The sequence below is a fragment of the Protopterus annectens genome, chromosome 11.part0, assembly GCF_019279795.1.
Source record: "Protopterus annectens isolate FY-2018-M chromosome 11.part0, PAN1.0, whole genome shotgun sequence".
Lineage (NCBI taxonomy): Eukaryota > Metazoa > Chordata > Ceratodontiformes > Protopteridae > Protopterus > Protopterus annectens.
In genome coordinates, this window is record NC_056745.1 from 423472067 (window position 1) to 423493258 (window position 21192).

The 21192-nt window shown below is 38.0% G+C and overlaps 1 protein-coding gene across 1 annotated transcript in view; it reads right to left on the reverse strand.

Annotated features, from left to right (window-relative positions):
• The window catches only part of UHRF1BP1L (UHRF1 binding protein 1 like), a 2202923-nt gene extending 2182516 nt beyond the window's left edge, over nt 1–20407 (reverse strand). Inside the window, exon 1 of the mRNA XM_044087916.1 lies at nt 20013–20407. Coding sequence (XP_043943851.1) covers nt 20013–20056 — 44 coding nt within the window. The 5' untranslated portion in view covers nt 20057–20407. The remainder of the gene's footprint in view (nt 1–20012) is intronic.
• Between the last annotated feature and the right edge of the window lie 785 nt (nt 20408–21192).

Sequence of the window (21192 nt, forward strand, 5' to 3'; positions counted from 1 at the left end):
GGGTATTGGCCCTGGGGCCTATACAAGCCCAGTCAAAAAGGTACCCTGGCTTTTGCCACCCAAGAAAATTATTTTCCTGTGCCACTGTCGAGCAGAGCCATGCTATCCCTAATGGAACCAAGATGCTATCCTCCAAAAAAAGAAAGCCAATCTAGTGGTCCTCTGCCATAAACAAACTACAGCAGAAGAAAGAAAAAATCCCATGACTGGAGGAACTCCCTGGTCAACCTCAGCAAGATGCTGAGATCCCTCATTAAATCCACCAAAGCTAGTTACGAAAACAAAATTGCCACTGACTCTAAAGACAATCACAAAGCATTCTATAGCTATGTCAAGAATCTCAAAGACAACACTCAGATCTGCTCTGAGTTACAGCACAATGGCACTAAATATACAGAACCAACTGATATTGCCAACATCCTGGCAGATAGGTTCAGTGCTACCTTTACCCCCCTCTCACCTCCCAGAGGGCCCATCTCTATACCGGAAGAATGCAAAGTTCCTGTAATCATGGCTGCACAACTAAAAAAAAAAAAAAAAAAAAAAAAAAAACAACACACTCTCCAAAGCCAAGAATACAGCATCCATGGGATCTGACAGGCTGCGTTCTACACAAACTACAGAATGAACCGGCACCCTACCCAAGTACCATGTTCACTCATAGCCTCACCTCATGCTTTGTGCCCACTGAATGGCACACCGCGATGGTTATCCCACTCCACAAAGGGGGAGCCACAACAGACCCCGGGAACTACTGCCCTATTAGCCTGATGAGCCTGGTCTGCAAGGCCATGGAACGTATCATCATGGAACTGATAAACAAAGACACTGGTAATCTCTAAACTCTGGACCCTACCCAGTTCGGGTTTGTAAAAGGCAGATCACATCTCCTAAACCAAAGCCATAAATGAGGGTAAGGTGGTTCACACAGCTTATCTAGATCTCACCAAAGCTCGACACCATCCCCCAACTCTAGAATTATAGATAAGCTCACTAAACTAGGTATAAATCCCTATGTCACAAGATGGGTTGCCAACTGGCTCATGGACAGAACCCACACTGTGAAAGTAGCAGACTCCAAATCCGACTGCAGACTAGTGACAAGTGGAGTACCATAGGGTTCAGTCTTGGGTCCTCTCCTGTTTGGTATCTACTTCTCTGAAGTACAGGCTAACACAGAAGGTCTTTGGCTAACAAAGTTTGCAGATGACTGCAAACTAGGATCCATAATCGAAACTCCTAAAGATGTGGACATACTACAAAAGGGCCTCACTGAGACAGATGTCTGGTGTCAAAGCCATGGCCTGAAGCTCAATGCCATAAAGTGTATGGTCATCCCCTTTAGTAAAAACTCTGTACCCATAACTACCACATAAGTAGTAGTCTACTTAACGCCGAAAGTGTGATAAGAGACCTTGGGACACAGGTGGACAGTAATCTCTCCTTTGATAATCACACCACCACAGTGGTCAGGAAATCCTTCTACGTGGCTCACTTCATCACAAAAGGTTTCTCATTCAGAAAAAAGGTCATTGTTCCCCTCTACTCATCACTCATTAGACCCATTATAGAGTAAAACACCCCTTTTGGTATGTTCCTCACAAGACATCTACAACAACTGGAAAGGCCACAGAAATACCTCACAGAGAGGATTACTGGCCTCAAACAGATGCCCTACGCAGAGCGTCTCAAAAAACTCCAGCTTTACTCCATTGCATATTGCCTATTCAGAAGCAATCTCTGCCTACCTAACATACAAAGCTATGTCAAACCCAGAGCTGTTGGACATACTCCACTTAAAGAAATCCCAATCCCACTGAGCTACACGCTCTATGGACCTAAACCTTGTCACCACAATAAACAGAACATGCTGGAGGGATAGATTCCAGTCTCAGAGACTTCCTGAACAGACTACCTATCTATGTCAAACAGAGCTCCTCATTAGCACTCTTCAAGAAAAATCTTGATGATTGGATGGGAAATAGGAAATTCACCCCAGGGATCACTTCTGCGGCTCTGCTGGACAGGGGCACAGGAAAATAATTTTCTTGGGTGGCGAAAGCCAGGGTACCTTTTTGGCTAGGCATATATAGGCCCTAGGGCCAATAGCCTAGTACCTGCCCATGAAAGAGTTGTTGCCAAGCTTGGGGAGTCTATAACAAGGAAAATGACCACAGATTCTGTAAATGTATTAGACGTATTTCAGAAATTTTATGAAAAACCTGTATAAAAGCAGAAAAATGTGAAAATAAAGAAAAAGATGTGGCTCAATTACTAACCGTTAGGATAGGAGGAGAGGATGTAAAAATGGTGATATATAAACCAACATACAAGAAAAAAAGTCTCCAGGAATAATTATTACTGTGGAAATTTAGAAGCTTGAGGGAAGAAAGTGAAAGATCTGGAAGGTTTTGTATAACAATATTTTAAAATGAGGAGAAGCACCAAAATCCTGTCTTGGCTGTAATACCTAATAATGGTAAAGACTCATCAAATCCCACTTCATATAGACCCATTTCAATTCTAAGCCATTATTATAAAGTGTTTGCCTGTATAATGGCAAAAAGAATGGCAAACGTGATTTCAAAATTGATAGATATGGATCAGAGTGGTTTTGTTCAGGAAGGTAAACATTTCACAACATTAACAGAACAATGATAATCCAAAGGGAAGCAGAATGTAAGAAAATGCCACTGTTGCTAGTGGTTCTTTATGCAGAGAAAGCATTCAACACAGTAAACTAGGATTTTAGGAATAGGGCAATGGAAACATTTGCATTCCCTGATAAAATTATAAGGTTAAGGTTGATTAGGAGCATATATGAGGGAACACAGGTGAAAATGAAATTAGTGGGCTCCTCTTGGATAAGTTCTGTTTGAAGAGAGGAACCAGGCAGGGCTGTACTCTTTTCCCTTTGTTATTTGCATTAGATTTAGAACCACTGGCAAAATAAATAAGGTACTCAAGAATCCAAGGATACAATTGGTAGGTTAATCAAGAAACTTTGGCTTTATTTCTGGGTGACATTATTTTGTACCGGATAAAACCAGAAAAGAAAATTTCAGTGTTGTGGAACATTCTAACACAGTTTCAAGTCTTTTGGGGATAGAAAATTAGTGAAAATAAAACAAAGGCAAAAGTTATAAACTTTACACCCACACATTAATTGGTTCAGCAATACTCATGTTTATGGGGGCATGACAAAATTAAGTACTTGGGACTATGAATTTAAAAGGATCATCTTATGGCAGCTAAGGATATGCGGGAAGAGACTAAGCAAAAGATAATATAAAAACTGAGAAACTGGAAGCTCTCTTTTATGGATAGCAAGATTCAAACAGTGAATGTTTTTAGTCCCTTTAAAAATATGCCTGACCTGTGTATAAAACTAATCAACTAGAGTAGAAGCTGTGGACAGCAATTAATAAGGAGCTAAAGGATTTGATCTGGGACGGGAAGACGGCAAGAGAGTCAAGTGGGATATGCCAATCATTCCAATAGAACAAGGTGGTTTGAGATTACGTGACTTGAATGGGTATTTCCTAACTACACAGTTAAGGCTCCTACATATAATTCAGAGGGGAAAGGGACGATGATGAAATGGGGCAACGCAAGAAATAAGGAGAGAATGGGATTTTGGATGCAGATCCTTATCAAGAACAACAGTAACCATAGAGAATATCATATTCATTAGGTAGCAGAAAGTATTCTAAGAACTTGGCCAACATGGGAATGGAGAAAGGAGATTCTGCCTATAGGCATGACTGCAATTAGGGCTACAGGGAATAGGCAAGCGAGGGTTGGAATTTACTGGAAAAATGGCAAAGGAACCAAAGTATTAGAAGCAAATAATTAGAGGGGGGAACAGTAATAGAAAGGGAAGAGGCCAATAATTCCTTTGGACTGCAGGCTACATACTGATATCAATCCGTGATGGGGAAGGCAGAGAATAGCTAAAGAGAAAGGAATATTGGGATCTTTAGTGAAATACCAGCACTAGTGGAGTTTTTTGTAGAATCTAGCTTCTGTTAAAAAGGCATCATTAGTAGGGCATATAAAGTATTGAATGATAACTGCAGGAACCAGAGGCGGTTAGAAAGGATTGGGAAGAGTAATTAGATATCAATTCACAAAGAAACAATGGCAGGATATATGCATCTCTTCCAAATATGCAACAAGGTCTTGAAGATTTGGGATCTTTGGAAGTGTTTGCATAGATATTTTTATATCCAAAGCAGCCTCCAAAGAATTTTAACTCAAATAGATTGCAAACATTCAAGGAAAGATGAGGCAATTGGTAATATATTTTTGAGGAATGTAATTAAGTTGGCAGACTTTAAAAAAAAAATCCCTGGAGACTACTCTGTTAGAAATACTGGGTGAGCAAACTTCTGTAACTGAGGAAATTATTTTTTTGAGCTGTGTTACAGAACTGGAATTGCCTAGACAAGGTAGTGCCTTGCAGAATTTAATTCGGTTTGACAACAAAAAAGCCATCTCTAGAAAATGGAAGTCAAAGTCTAAGCCAACTGTATTAGAAATAACAAATATAAAAGAACTAGAAGCAGGATCTTTACGAAAGGGCAGGAGCAAATTATATTTACAAAAATTGGGAATTGTGGTAACAAATGCAGAATAATGTTTTGGAGGAGGAATGAGGTTTAAGGGAAGGCAGAAATTCAATAAACTGTGTAATGGATTGACTGAAAATGACTATGCAGAAGATTACAAGGTATGTACAATGTTTGCAACTGAAAATATGTTAGTATGGTTTGTTTTCATTTATATAAATGCATGACTGTATTCTTTAAAACAATCCAGAAACAAAAGCAAAATATCCATCTGGGGATGGCAATATCTTGGATATCATACTGATAAGCTTATGATTGTTTGATCAACAAAAGTATTCAGTGAAATTGTAGGATTAATACAACAGGTAACAGAAAAAAAAAGGAGTACTATTACTAATAAGCATACAGAAACTACCATAGTCACAAAAACAAATTGAGATGAAATAAAGTTTGGAAACTACCAAATTAAGTTTTGAGATATTACTCTCAACTCAATATTTCTTTTCTGAAACAGAAAGCCAATAATCAAGTTGTGAACGTAACATTAACAATGAAGTGACCACCCAATTGCAAGAAACAGCTAACATACCTACAAAAAAAAATTCTGTCCAGATATTACTATAAACAAGCAGCATACGTCAGAGTGCTACAGACAAAGAGGAGGCATCACTTACAAAGAGGAGGCATCACTTACACAACAGACTTAAGTGCTATCACAAATAAAAAAATTCAAGTATAACTAACCAACCCTCTATCAATCATGTTTAAAAAATATTACATGGACATGTCTGATCTATGACGACAGACTATAGCGATTATCAATTCACAAAGGAGGAGGGGAAAGGTTATAGCAGATCCAAATAATTTTAGGTCCACCAACTTAACAGTTGTAATGGAATAGGTGATCTACTTCTGTAATATATGGAACAGTGCAAGATTTTAAGTAGAGATCTTGACTTTTAATCTTACGCCATTTTTTTGAACAGTTAGCTGCACCTGACAAAGAAATTATAATTGCCGCCACTTATCCTGACCTTGCTAAATCATTTGATTACTCCCAATAACAGAACTAAGAAATTAAATGAAGTAAATGTCAATCCATACACAGTTCAACAGGTGAAACACAGGTTAAGCAGCAGGATGAAAAGAGTCAAGGTGCAGGTTATCTGTCCACCCTGATTAGAGTTATCAGTAATGTTTCAAAACACTGCGGTGGTGGTGCTGCAGTAGCGTTGTCACCTCACAGTAAGACGTTGTCTGGTTTATTTCTCAGCTAGAGCGTCTTCTGCGTGGACACATGCGTGAATGGGCGTACCTTCGTTGAAGGTTGTGCGTCAGGTCTGGCAACTCGGCATGTAAAATTCTACTGACAATCATTAGCGGACCAGCGTTCCGCTGTGGCAACCCCTAACCGGGAAAAGCCGAAAGACACAAGTAATGTTCCAAAACACTAAGTGCACTTTTTTCTGGAATATTCTTCTAAAACATGACAACTGAAAATGGGCTTCAGATAACAGTCATCAGCAATTTTGGTTAACCACACAAAGTAATTAAAAAAAAAAAAAAGTGCTAAAGTTCCAAGGACAGTCTCTAAAAATGCATACAGGCTATAATAATAAACTTGCCTTTAACGTAAATACATGCAAAACATCAAGCCAGCACAATGGCATACAGTGATAAAGCCCTGACTATGGCTCAAAAGACCCATGTTCGATTAAAATACCAGGCATATTAGGTGCTGGAAAGGGAGGATGGGTGTGCCTATCCTATGATAAGGATGGAAGAGCTGTGTGTCCTGAAGCATACACTGTAGTACGATTCGGAGACCAGGGAAACCTATTGTGGAGTGCTACCATGAATGGGCAGGATGGCTTGCTGATGTCAAGCCATTTATGGAAGTGATCACCCATTGTATGTACCATCCTAGGAATTTTTCTGGGTAGGTGCGAGGGATGGATGTCAACAGAAATCCCCAGGTGAATGAGGACAGATACCAGTGTCATCTGATTAGCAGATGAATGGAGAAGAAAAAAAAATGTATATGTATAACATAAATGACAATTTATGATGACAAAGTAAATGGTCAGTTGTGAAAAATGACTATCAAAAGGGCTACAATGACAAGCATCAATCTAAATGCTGACCACTGTCTGACTAAAGAATAGAGTTTTCTGATTTTGATAATCAGATTACAAAATGCATATTTAGCCTGGACAAACTGGATTTATCACTGAAAATGCTGTATTCAGTAACCTTCAAATAAATCACTTTAACAACTTGAAAAGATGCAGTTATTTTACTGGAAAAAAAAACAAAAGGTAGACAACTTGAATTACTTGTAAAAGTTGAGGAATTGTCATTATATTCTGCTTCTTACAAGCCACTTAAGGTAACAGCTGCCTAATCAAAGTGTAATATATGATCCAATTTTACTTGAAAGACTCTACCTAGACTGTACCACTGCAACAGCCAGCACCAAGCAATGGAAATGGTAGTATTGGTTCCTATTCAAAATGGCAGCTCTTCAAGTGTCTAAGCCTATCAGCTTGCCTAACAATCTGTAAAATCATGAGAAAAATACTTGGTGGGAAAAAGGCTGGCTTTATCCGATATCAGATAAGAAATAAGTGCGATATGTTGAACTTTATCTCTTTGTTTGAGGAAGTCACTTACTTCCTATCGCATGCTATTTACTTGGATCTAGCAGGTTATTTGATACAATCCTCATACAGCCATGGAATTTATAGTTATGCAGTACATGAGGCACTTCATATTTAGGAAAAAGCAACTTTGTTAACCAACTTTACGATGTAGGAAAGGTGCCTAAACTTCTGATATAGGACCACTGCAGAAAAACAAGATCTTAACATGAACCAAGTTCTACACAATTAAAACCTGCCAGCACCACAGTAACAACTTATTATTAATTTTAAATGTTTTCCTAAACATGTTCTCTTGGGACAGACATGCTGATCTAGTTTCCTTGGAAAACTATTTTTTGCCCATAATTCGCTTTAAGGGAGCCCCTGATGAGATTACAATGTGCAATTATGCATAGAAAGATCATATTTCCATTCCCTTAGAATGAAGTAGTGAGAAATGTTGTCAAGTTTGAGAATCCTGAATAAAGTATTAGTGACTTTTTTGCAGAGATTTTTACATATGCATTCCCTACATGTGTGTAAGGCAGCATAGTGTCTCAGCAGACAGTGTTGTTGCCTCACAACAAGAAGTTGCTTGGTTTGATTTTCACCTGGGGTGCCTTCGGTGCGGAGTCTGCATATCCTCCCTGTGTTCATGTTGGTTTACTCTGGGTGCTCTGGTTTTCTCCTGCATTCCAAAGACGTGCAGAAGCTGGATTAGACACTCAAAACTGGCCATAGGTGTGTGTGAGCATTCAAGTGTGTGACGTGGAAGAACTACAGAGGCAGGGCTTGCCACCCAGCAGTGTAAACCTTGGCTCTTGATGATTGTCACTGTGAAGTGACACCCTGACCCCATGTACCAAAATATGAGAAAAAGGGTTGTGGATGGATGGATTTTTTTTTTTTCAAAGATGATGTATGCAACAAAGGATACAGTTATAAATAGCTCAGCCTTTTAAAAATGGGGTGGTTTGTGAGTTTCAGTACTGTCTTCCTTCCCAAATCAGACAATAGTTATATTTTTTGGTTTGCAAAGCCCAGCTAATTAATTAGTGATGTTGTTTTCAGTAGTTATTGGGTTTATTCAGGTTCAAATGATAAAAGTTTAACAGGCTTACGAGCCCCAGAAAAGGTAAAGAATACAGTTCTATTTGACAATACAAAGAGTTGGACATTTTGAGCAGGAATAGCTTTATGATCCAAGTAGGTGTGAAATAACAAAAAACAGCTATGTATGCCTTCCTGTGTTTGTTTCCTTAAAGTACTTTTGGATGTAATGAGCTATACCAAAAAAGACAAATTCCTAATGTAGGTATCAGGAGATTTCATTCAGTCCCCAGCATGGCAAGCACTGAGGAAGAAGACCAAGACAGAAATGCCCGAGAATGAGATAAGCTGCCAAGTTATATAGGAATCATCCTAGGAAAACATTCCGGGGAAAAGGAAAGTACTTTCTAAGTGCTGTTATGTTCCAACATGAGACTAGAGTTTAACAGCTGAAGCATTTTCACATCTTTAAAAGCTGTTACAACTTCACTCTTTTCACACTTTGTCTGTGAGACACTGAAGTGTCTAAGATTTTTCAGACACTTTGTATCTGCCCACTGCCTGTGTGGCTGCACTAAATGTTTTACTGCTTTGAAAGTTGTAAAACGTTTCACACTCCTACACTTAAGATGCAGTGCATGTAGAAGATAAAACTCTACGCATTACAAAGAATTATGATTGGATCTTTCTCTGCTTAGTATGGGGTCTCAGCTGGTCTCAGCATGGATGTCAACAGTCAATGCTCAAGCTTTGCTTTACTCTGCTCTCAAGGTAATTTACCGACACCCATGTCAGGAACAAATAAAATTCTTATCATTACATACTTAGATGTAAGACTGGTTAACCAATAACACAGAGGATGAGAGTCTGTGATACTCTTCCAGATATGGAATGTGTCACATGAGTAGAAACACAAATGGATTGGTTCAGGTCATCATCTTTGCTGGATTTTCTCATATTAAGGCAACTAGAGGGGTCTGAACGGAGTCTGCCAAATTAATGCAAGGTAGGCAGCTTTTCAATCTGTGAAAGTGAAAGGGCTATACTTCCATTTTTTTTTTTTTATATAAAAGGCATGCACTGACGCAGAGGGAATAACTTTCAAAGTCAGTAAATTCAACATTTTTCATGTCAGAAGAAGAAATTCCAATATCATTCTTCTGTAAAAGCACCAATTCCCAGTGATAAGGTTATAGGTGTGGGCACTGTTAGAATTTATATTTCACATTTGACCACAATGTCTCAGCCACACTTTGAAAATATTATAGTGCGATAGATCTAATACTGAAACGCACTGATAACAGATCCAAAAGACCACTGTTAACCTCAACAGGTCTGTCCATTTATAGAGCAGAATGTAGTGTAGTGTAGGGTTTTATTCTTAAACTGTGGGGCTTCAGTCATATACACATAAAGGAAGACTTAGACCTCTCACCCTAGACTCTGATCTTGTATAAAAACTTTTTAATAGTTGACCAATGCTTGGCTTACCACTCTAGATTCTTCTCTAACATGATGGACAGATTATATATCATACATTAATGATTTTCGGTCTTTTTATAAATTATGGAACTCTGCAGAGCCTCTCAGTATCACTCAAGGAAACACATGAATTCCAGCTGTTGTAACCATACAATTTCATTATAATTATATAATTCAATAAACGACACAGACAAAAGGACCATATAGAAATAGAATGAATGCATCAGTTATCCTATTAGTAGCAAAACAGTGATGACAATGCAGCTGCTTTTTTATTACACTGAATTACTGATTTACAAAAATCATTATCGCTTTCTGCTATTCATCTGAAACTTGCGATTCATTGCTTTTGCACTGCTATTGAACCCATGGGTGAACTGAAGATAGAGCTTGTTTGGTTGGAGAAACCTATCTTTTTTGTTAACATTGAGAAATTTGTGGAGGAGCCCCTATCACACCCCAGAGGAACCTCAAAATTTCAGAGACCCATGGTTGAAAATCACTACCCCTACTTAAGAACAGTCTCCTACTGCTATAAAATACATTATCATTATATTTGTTTAAAATCTCTATAGATCTTCAAACGGGTAGTAAGAAAAGAGGAGATAACAGCACCCAAACTTCTAAACAAACTGTAGGCCATAAGCCTGATAAAAGAACTATGAACCAACCTATTACTCTGCATTAATCTCCAGTACCATCTTAAAAGTCAAACTCTCTTTCTATATACAAAAACCAATCTAGTGCAAATTTATTTTATTGTTTTTAAACTAGAAGAAGAAATCAACTAGACAACACTAACCAAGTTTCAGATCTGACCTGAGAAAATGGAGACTGAGCAATAAAAGCATCTTTGAAATGCACAAATATTTGACGGTAACACTACCACAGTTTACTTGACATCACTACTTACTAACTCATTAGCAAATACAAAGACTGGTCAAAAAACATACTTAATAATGCAGAATAACAAAACATTTCAAGCATCTACAGTGTAGTATCTAAAATATCCTTTCGACTCCCGCTTCCTTCGCTTTCTGTCTGACAGCAATTGTTGAAAGACCAATATCAATTATAGGACTGACAAAAAAAAATAAATAAATAAAAACTTGAAACCAATACAATTTAATTAAGAGGCATCAACTATGCCAAAACAGACAACAACAATGCTGGCACATGGGATGTTATCCTGTGGCTCCGGCTCCCCATAAATCATCAGTAAAGAGACGCAATGAAAGTTGCGAGACTGAGTAACAACACAGTTAGGATAGAGCACTTCTGAGTGTTACAGGCTCTGACAGGCAACTTGTATAATACAAACTCCTAAAAGGTTTTAAACAGAATAAAAAAATAAGAATGACTGAGAAAAGTACATCTGAAAATATATTACTGTGCCCATGACATTAGGTGCAAGTTTTAGTGCTGTTAAAGCTGTGCATGCAAGCAATGTTGTGCACCACACAAGCACACACACACACACACACACACACACAGTCAAAAAGTCAGCAGTTCCACTTTTTCAGCAGAAACATGTTTCAGTACTCTGAAATCCCCTGGCACCACATCAACTCAAATTCATTTACAAGGGAGATGCAGACCCCTCACCTAGGAACCCTGAAATGTCAACATTTTTAAAGTCTTTAAATGTGTACCCTGCTGTCAACCAGTTCTTATATTAGCTATTTCATTCAATATATTTCACACACATGCACGTATTTAACAATACAGTTTGCCCCATCAAGTGCCATCCCTGACAAAATGGGGGGAGGGGGTGCTAGCAGTGTCTTTTCCTACTGTGCATCAAGATAGACAATAACCTGCAAAATACACCCTAAAAAGTGAGAAAATAGTGAATTCAGCAGCTCTATTCCAAAAAGGATCAGCCAAGAATGATGCGGACCAAAAGCAGCACAGTCTGAACAAATACCTGGAAAATGCAAATATACAAAATACACATATGCTTTGAGATGTATCCTTTTGAACCTTCTCAGTTAAATACAACTCATACCCATGGTCATGTTTGCTTTGTGTACCATTTTTTTAAGAATTTCAACTACTTTTCCTTTGAAAAGGGTAGTTCTAAACCATTTTAAGTTCACTCTCTGGCCCTCGACCTCCTCACATCTCCACCAAGCCATGCTGGTTAGACAGAGCAGGAGGCACAGCTCTGTACTCACATTTAATTTTAAACTACTTCCTAAGGAAAGTGAAACGAAAAAAAAAGTGTATTTTTGGCACTGGATGTTTGTTAATTTCATTATTCGTCCAGTCAATAGCTGGCCTTGGAGATATTTCATAGCATCTAAATAACACAGTTCAGCAGAAATACTGTGAGGGATAAGAAAATGTCAGAAACTGGACAGCAGGACAACTACATTTCAGAAAAAAATAACTTAAAAGTACCAAAAAGATCATCTAACACTTATGCTGGCCAATGAATTAAGATACATTTTTGAAATATTCCCACCAGTAAAATTAAGCACACATATACCAAGGTTAATAACCAATTACAAAATTAACTAAAAAAAACAGCCCGAACTTCACCAAACCAGTAAAAAAAAATGTGGAAATTGACCGGACTTCAATGTGAATAAAATACTATTTTTATTGGTTAAAACACATCACATAAGCGCTTTCATCTCTCACGGAGACTTCTTCAGATAAAGTACACTCACGTTCATCATCTTATTTATAAACTAGCTAGTCCATCAACCAATCATGAAATGCTAGTAATTTAAAAAATCCCCTGTGTTAAAGGTGTAGCACCTATTCCATTCACAAGTACTTGCAAAAACATTTTTCAAAATAGAATAAACTATGAAACATAAATAAAAATACACAAGAATCATGTTAAATTCCTTTAAAATTTATGTCAACAAATCTGCTTTTTCACTCAGTATGGGTTTGAGAGATACTTGGTCGTTCAGACCTGGTGGGGATGATGCATTTAGTTGCAACTGCCAGACAAAGTTATCTTTTTAACAAATGTCTTTGCCAGTCACCACCCCTGGAATTAATCTGCACTTTTTCCAGTATACCAAAGCTGAACTTAAACATAATTACTAAACACAACAGAGTGCCTATACAATGTATTAACTTCCTTTTTCTTCCTGATCTCATAAAGGTGCTCATAAATTATTGATTTCAAAGCTCTCTCTGTCTTTCTAACATAGTATCCTGAGCAACTGCCACATTTAGCTAGGCACACTAGTTTGTTGGTATTACAATTCCCTTTCACAAAGAAAACCTTGGTGTGCAAATCGTCCAAAAACATTGTTTTCTCTTTCATAATTTACACACAATACGCACAACTACCACAAGATGTGGTACCAGTACCAACATTTTTGTCTGTTTAACGTTTTCTAAGACATACTTAAAAGTTCTTACCAGTTTTGCTTACAAAAAGGGGTTCAGGCCCAACCAACTGGGAAACTTCATTATTAACCTTAAAATACTCCAGTTCTTCTTTATAAAACTTCCCTAATCTCTTGGGGAATAAACATTGTGTTCCAATACTAGGGCTTCTTTGTATCCGTCGCCTCCCTTGTTCCTATTTTGATTAGTAAAATCCATCCCTAACAGGTGTGGATACTTGGTACCCCAACATTTCCTTACTTCTTCAAAAATAGTATCCACCATCTTCTGGGGATATTTCCTTTCTATAAACATTTTCTTCAGTATGTCAAACTCCTGATCCAGTTCTTTAATATCAGACGTCATTCTCGCCACCCATATGGCCTGACCCTTTACCAGTCCTTTCTTCTGATGGTATGGATGGTTGCTACTGTAGTGCAGGTATGCATTACAAAAGGTTTCTTTCCTATAAAAGGTTGGAAATTAATTTGTTGTGCCGTTGGGAAATCTTAACATCCAAGTAACATCAGAAAATCCCAAGAATGTGTAAACCTAAAGTAGCCACTGATACCATTCAGAGGTTTCATAAACTCACTAATTTGGTCTACTGTACCATCCTACAGAATATAAATATCATTCAAAAACCTCACAAAGATGCAGGTGCTTGGCAAAAGAACTCTTCAGAATAAATTCATCCTCCCATCCAAGCATGACAATACTGGCATAGGTGGGGTTACAGGCTGCCCCCATCTCAACTCCTCTAATTTGCTGGTAAAATTCACCTTCAAAATGGACAAAATTATTGTCCAAAATGAGTTCCATCAGCTCAACTAAGAGCCTAATCCTGTCTTCTGAAAGGGAAGAAAATTGCCGCATGGAATTATAAAAAAGTTCATCCCCTCAATTTTAGGAATACTAGTAAAGAGGTCCACTACATCAATAATGAGAAAAATAAGCCCTTCCTTCCTTCCATAAATCCTGTTTTAATTTTCCTAAAAATTCCCAGGAGTCTTTCAGGAGATTGGGGGGGGGGTGTTGGTCACTACTTCTTTGCACTATTTGTCCAAAGAATAGCTAAAGGATGAGCCTTACTCCCCCTACTAGTCACAATAGGCCTAAAGGAGGTTTGTCAACGTTCTTGTGAACCTTTGGTATACCGAAAATATCCGGGATCACTGGCTTTTTCTGTTGTAAAATTTTGTAGGTGTTCACATCTATCCTATTTTCTAAAAAATATTCTTCTAAGTAAAAATTCAACCTTTGACAGGCTACTGTAATCTCATTTTTCGAAATAGGGGGATAGGTATCAGTATTATAAAGGAGGGAGGTCATTTTGTTCTTATAATCTTCTGTTTTAAAAATAACAGTCCCCCTCCCTTGCCAGGTTTCATCACCCTTAAGTCATTACACTCTCTAATTTGGGTCTCTCCTTTTTTTGTTAAATTACACCACCCTTTCTTTTTCTCAGCATACAGTTGATATAACCACCTTCTCAAAAATTTGTACCGGGGGGGGGTTAAAAACACTATTCCTCTTAAGTGTACTTTGATTACCTGTCTCACTGTTCACATCCTTGTCTTTAAAATATAAACTAAAGTTAATCTTCTTCAAAAATAACTTTAGTTCAATAAGTGAATCATCTATATTAACTGGCCCAGTGGGCACAAACTTGTATCCCTTTAACAACAACAACTCAAAACGGTCTTTTGTTAACTCCACACCCGCATAGTTATTAATTTTAAAGTCCTGATAAATACCAATGAGCCCTTCATTGAGAAACCTAATTATTTCATCATTGTTGGCCCTTTGTTGTGGTGGTCCCACCTCTGCTTGTTGTGCGACTGTTGCCCTGAATCCTGACCTTCTCACCTCCTGAAAACCCTGTGCTTCTTCTATAAAGGAATCAAGTTCCCCTATTAAGTTCCCAATTTCTTGTCCGTTAGGGTCAGGTTTAGTTTCCCATGATTATGGCCTATGTTGTCCTACCCCCCACCCATCAGAGTGCCTCCCTTTGTTAATAGGTTTGCTACAAGGAAATCTTGTATGCCCTACAGTCTTGATATTGTTTAAAGTCCCCGTCTAATTTTTTCATCTTTTTTAAAAAAATGTTGTTACTTTTTGTCTACTCTTAACAGGGCTTGGTTATACAAATACTCATACTCTTCAAATAATAACTCATTTGTAATAGCTTGGCTCAGTGTATCTGCTGCATTACCCAGGGCTTCCAGAACAGATTCATTACAGTGAATCATTTTTAACATCAATTCAAACCCACACTTGTCAAAAAAAAAAAACAATAAAAATCCTGAACTGTTTCCTAAAGTGTAATCCACTCCAAAGGGAAACATACATCCTAAGTCCCTGAGGAACAATTTTGTGTTCAAGACATTCACGCAAATATTAATTTTCAATTTATAAACTTACTTTAAGGTAGTTAAGTAACGTGGTGCAGAAAATACATTAGTAACATTCTTCTGCCCCCCCCCCCCCATCCTTAAAAGGTAAAAACTTTGTTCATAAGGTCTTTTAAATTAACATTACTTTCATGATTAGTCTGAGAATTTCCCCTCGGTTTCTCTTCACAAGTGTTAGCGTTTGTAGAGGCTGAAACACTCTGACTTCCATTAAAAAAGTCTTTATCAACAGTACCTGAAGGTGGGAGACTATCCCAGTAGGTCATCTCCCTTCCATCGTCGTGTTGTTTATTAAGCCACCTGACCTGTTGTTGCTGGAATTAGCTTGCTGACTGTTGAATCCGTTTTTTTGATGGTTAACCCCAGTATTACTAATGTCTGTCCTTCTCCTGTTCCACAGACATCCCAGGGCTGGTCCCAAGAAGTTCACGCCCATTTCCTTTCAGGAAAGAAGCTATGCATACACCTACATGGTGCTGTTTGCTCAGGATACTATGTTGGAAAGACAGAGAGAGCTTTGAAATCAAGAATTTATGAGCACCTTTATGAGATCAGGAAGTTAATGCATTGTACAGGCACTCTGTTGTGTGCAGTAATTTTGTTAAATTCAGCTTTGGTATACTGGAAAAAGTGCAGATTCATTCCAGGGGTGGTGACTGGCAAAGACATTTATTAACAAGAGAACTTGTCTGGCAGTTGCAACTAAATGCATCATCCCCCCCCCCCCCCAAGTCTGAACGACCAAGTATCTCTCAAACCCATAATGAGTGAAAAAGCAGATATGTTAACATACATTTTAAAGGAATTTAACATGATTCTTACGTATTTTATTTATGTTTCATAGTTTATTCTATTTTTTAAAAAGTTTTTGCAAGTATTTGTGAATGGAATAGGTGCTTTGTACACCTTTAACTCATGAGATTTTTTTGTAATTACTAGCATTTCATGACTGGTTGATAAACTTCAGCTAGTTTATAAATAAGATGATGAATGTGAGTGTATTTTACCTGAAGAAGTCTCCATGACAGATGAAAGCACTTACGTGATGTGTTTTAACCAACAAAAAATAACAGTATTTTATTCACGTTGAAGTCTGGTCAATTTCTCCATTTTTTTACTGGTTTAATAACCAATTACCTCTGGTGCACCTGGCATAATAATGACTGCTTGACCACATCTAAACTGTTAAAGTACCAAGCTAATGAGAATTTTTCCCCATGACACAGGCAATCTGGAATATTTAAGCAACATTAATCCACCAAACATAAAAAGGTCAAAGAAAGAAAAACAATGGGTTGTATCATTTAAACAAGCCTACCCTATCAAAACAATTATATGATAAACCTCTGCAATAAAAAGTACGTTGCCCACAAAGTAAAATAAAAGGTGTGGGGGGGGGTCAACCACATTAACGGTGTTCAACACGTTTTCTCCTGATCACATGAGAAGGAAAGATAAACGTTTCTGTGGTAACAACTTCCATCTCCAACCCTAAAGATACAGAATTCATGTCAACTCAAAAGGAGGAAATATCAGCAAGTGACAACACCACAAAATGTAATTCCATTTATGCCCTCCATAGGGAGGACACCCCTAAACTTAAATAAACCAAAATTAAATACCACACAACAGTGAGGAAAAGTATCATCTCCATTAGTGCTGAAAGTTGTTTTCAGCAAAAGTACTTATACAGTATTAGCAGTCATTGAAACTGGCGTCATATATATTATTCTAGCCCAGAGCAATTATGTATCTCTAACACTATACAAACTATTATGTCTGACCAGTAATCTTTGCTCTTAAAATCTACATAGACAAACAACTTAAGTAAAAACTAAAGCTTGAACCTAGTTCAAGCAACCTTAGGTTTGTTGGTCGCTACTAAAATGCACAGCAATTTTCTGCAGCATTTGTAATACAATATGTTGAAAACCACTATAGCCTGATACATGCCCATGTATTATAAATCTGCTTTATTCCAGACCACCAGAACATTCATTTTTCAGATAATGTACATATACTTGAAATGCAACATTATTACAAAATAATTACAAACTGCGGTATCAGCTACAATAGGGCATTATAAACTTGTGTTTGCTCATATTTGTAAAACCTAGTTGCTGTTTTAGATTCTCACTCCTTTGATGTTAAGAATTCTGGGAACGGTTCTTCTGGGGTACGACATCTGCTGATCCCACTCATCTCAAGACCACCCATGCCCAATGTCCCACTTGTTTCAGTAGTGTGCAATGGTTATTCTCTAAAAGAAGGCCAAGTGCTTTCCGGTAGAATCAAGCCCCATCATACTGTTGAGAAATGGCAACTGGCTGCTGGACAGGGTCCGATGGAGTCCATGGGCTTCAGTCAAGGCAGTCTGTACCAGGGAACTAGTGTGCCACTCAGTGGACAACAGTCTATACATTAGGTGAACAGTCAAATAGAAGACCAGCATAAAGCACACTTTCATGCCTGCCAGGATGATGGCCATCTCCAATTTGCCCACATGTGCGTCAGTGATCAAGTTGTTCTTAACGGGCAATGAATGGGATAAGACTCATTGGCGGTTTGGGGGAGTGGCTGATGGTCACGTGGCAGAAAGCAGACAGAAAAAAAATCATAGTTTATTTTCCGTGGCTTTGTGCAAAAGGGAATGAGACTTGCTCTAACTTCACCCAGGTTTGTTATTTCCCCATTCAAGTGCAACTCAAAGTCATTACTTTATGGACAATTATAATGTCATTCTGTATTATTGTGCAGATTTTTTTTCTTTTAGGTTGGCATATAAAGGAAAGTGCAGTTTGTACAAGTTATTCCCAGACATTACTTTAGATTTAACAACTTGACAACAGTACAAGTAAGCATAAAAAAAAAAAAAAAAACAATACTCATATGCCAGGAAAATTTATCTCACAGGATAAAGAATGAAATGATACTCACTTTAACTGACAATGATAATACTAGGAAAACAAAAGAAAACATCAGCTGTGAAGCTATAATTATTACTTACATGCTATCATTCAAATGACTGCAATTCTACAGTTAGCTCCTCTCTGATTAAGTCTTAAAAAATTAAAGTACGTAAATAAAATAAGCAAATAAATACAAAAAACCCTAACAACAAAATCAAGTTACTTTTTCTGGGTAGGTGATTTCTGCATTTTAATATCAGATGTGGAGCATGGAGATATGATCCCAAAAAGGTATTCTACAACTTCCAAAGTGCCAAAGCTCTTTATGCCCCAATACCGCAAAACAGGGGAAAAAAAGCAAAGAAAATTGCAAAACGGGAAAAAAGCAAAGACATTTTTCGGCAAGCAGAAGTTCTGCAGATAGTCAAGATTATTCTACCAAACCATGCAATTAACAGAAAGCAGGAATAATTAAATTGTTCATCCTTTCTATGCAATGCCTAAAGCACACTAGGAAATATCAACTCTGCTTATTTACAAAAGCAGCTTGTAACACTTAGTTCTCAAACAATAATGTTGTCAATTACTTTATTTTTATTCTCTGTGCTACAGGTTAAGTGTTATAACATGAAATAAACCCAACCCTCGCTTTACCTTGCTGCCTTCATTTCTAGTTCCTTTTCAATTATCCAATCACCATGGTTGCTAATGTTCTGCTCCTCCCTGTATACAACGTGTCAGGGTAAAGACAAGGATACATTCTCTGGCACACTTATTAATATTCTACAACCATGCATATTGACAGAGCTTGTTATATGGTGTAGGCCAGGTGTGCTACCAAATCAGTCACCATCAGTCGCCGACAAAAAAATCCACTAAAATATCTAAAGTCTGCAACAAGGAGTGAACTTCAACTAAATACTGCATAAGAACTTGAAAAACATTTCCAGACCTACACATGAACAATACATCTGATGAAATCTCTTGTAACCAGTGTACTTTGGACAGTGTTACATCGGGTAAAGGAGGATCACCTTGCTCTGACCTCCCCTTTTGGCTGGCATGTCAAAAATGAAAACTGACTTTAGTACAGACTGCAATTCAACAGTCATCTCTCTGTCATTTCATCACTTTTCCCACCTCTTCTTTTTTTTTTTTTTTTGGAGATTACGTCAGTAGAAGCAAGGTGTTCTCTCCTTAAATTCGCTTTAGGGAAACACGATCCATTTCCCCAACAGGGAAAAATGGTTGCATTTTACCCGGTTAAATAGCCACATCTCTCTGCTGGCGCGCCCACTAACTCTCACCCACTACCCCCAAAATTGCTTTACGTTGTGTTAGAAGCATATCCAGCAACGCACAAGACTTGCCGAGACCCTTTAAACCGCTGTCATTTCAGCCTACATATCTGACTCATCTCTCCTTGCCTCTTGTGTGTTTTATACACTGCCAGTTAACAATACAGCGTCACTGTAAACCTAAAGGCAATAAGTACACCGTTTTACTGAGAATGGCCTGCGTGCTCACACTCAAAATGATAGACCTCTGTTCCATTTCACAATGGTTTCACCATGTACAAAACACACTGACCTGGACAGATGTTTCAGAATCTGCTTTTTGATAAGTCCAGCCATGTTTTCACCTGGCAGTCTCCCTTCGTCACCAAGTGTGCCTGCTTCTTAATCCCCAGTAAAAAGTCCTACACTAATGGGACTCATCTCCTTGCTGCTGCGGTTTCCTTCCAGAACTTCCTCCCCCAAGGCTTTCAACCAACAAACCATACATGTTCAGCTCGCGCCCATGTTTACTGCTCTAGCCGTGGTAGAGGCGGCTTGTTGTAATAGCAGTAGTACTGGTGCTTGAGCCCGGCGGGGCTGAAAAGGAGGCGGTGTCCAATTAATTCCGTAGTGAGTTCGGGGACTAGGACTATGCCACTGGGAGGTACGCCTGAAACACGGGCGGAGCGAGTCACGACTGGGACGCCACAAGCCGATCACCGGAGAGCAAGACTTGAAGGAAGCGTGACATCAGCTGGAAAGATCTCAGCAGTGCACATTTTCGCTAAATGCAGCATTCTGTCAGATTACTTTTAGTAGTACATACGAAAAACAAACTCAAGAAATCTCCGAGTAATGTTTTCAAAAACATTCAAGATTTTAAAGTAGTTACACTGGATAAATACCTACTGTCCAGCTTTCTGTCTCATATTTTTGTCTGTACCTCTTAAAATGTGTGGTTTTCAGACAAATCACTGACAAATGAAATCGCCAAATGACAACATTTTGAGTTTCAGATTTTGTATCCTTCAGAAAATGTATGCCTTCACAAAAAATGTTATTCTAGTCACTTTCTAAGTGTATAATAGCAAAACGTACCCCCCCCCCCCATTATTTTAGACATGTGTCCAGATTTCTTGGAATAAGCGGTTGTGAGGTATGTGGATATGCTCATTTTGAGAAATTCAATACAACCATAAAACGTCCTCGATGCAGAAAGTTTAATTTAATTTGATTACCGGAGTGGAGCACCGATCACTTCTGACCTATTTCATTCTCACAGTTCAATGGCAGAGTAATTCTTTGGATAGATAGTAAATCCAATGTATACATTTACAATATACGCAAAAGCATCAAAACGTAGGAAATTAGAGTAAAATAAGTTAGAATTATGAAAAGGAGCAAAAGATTTTACCTACCATGCCACTTTCTCAATTGTCCCAATTTTCAGGAAAGCCCCTGATTTTGACTCAAATTTTAGCTGTGTCCCACTT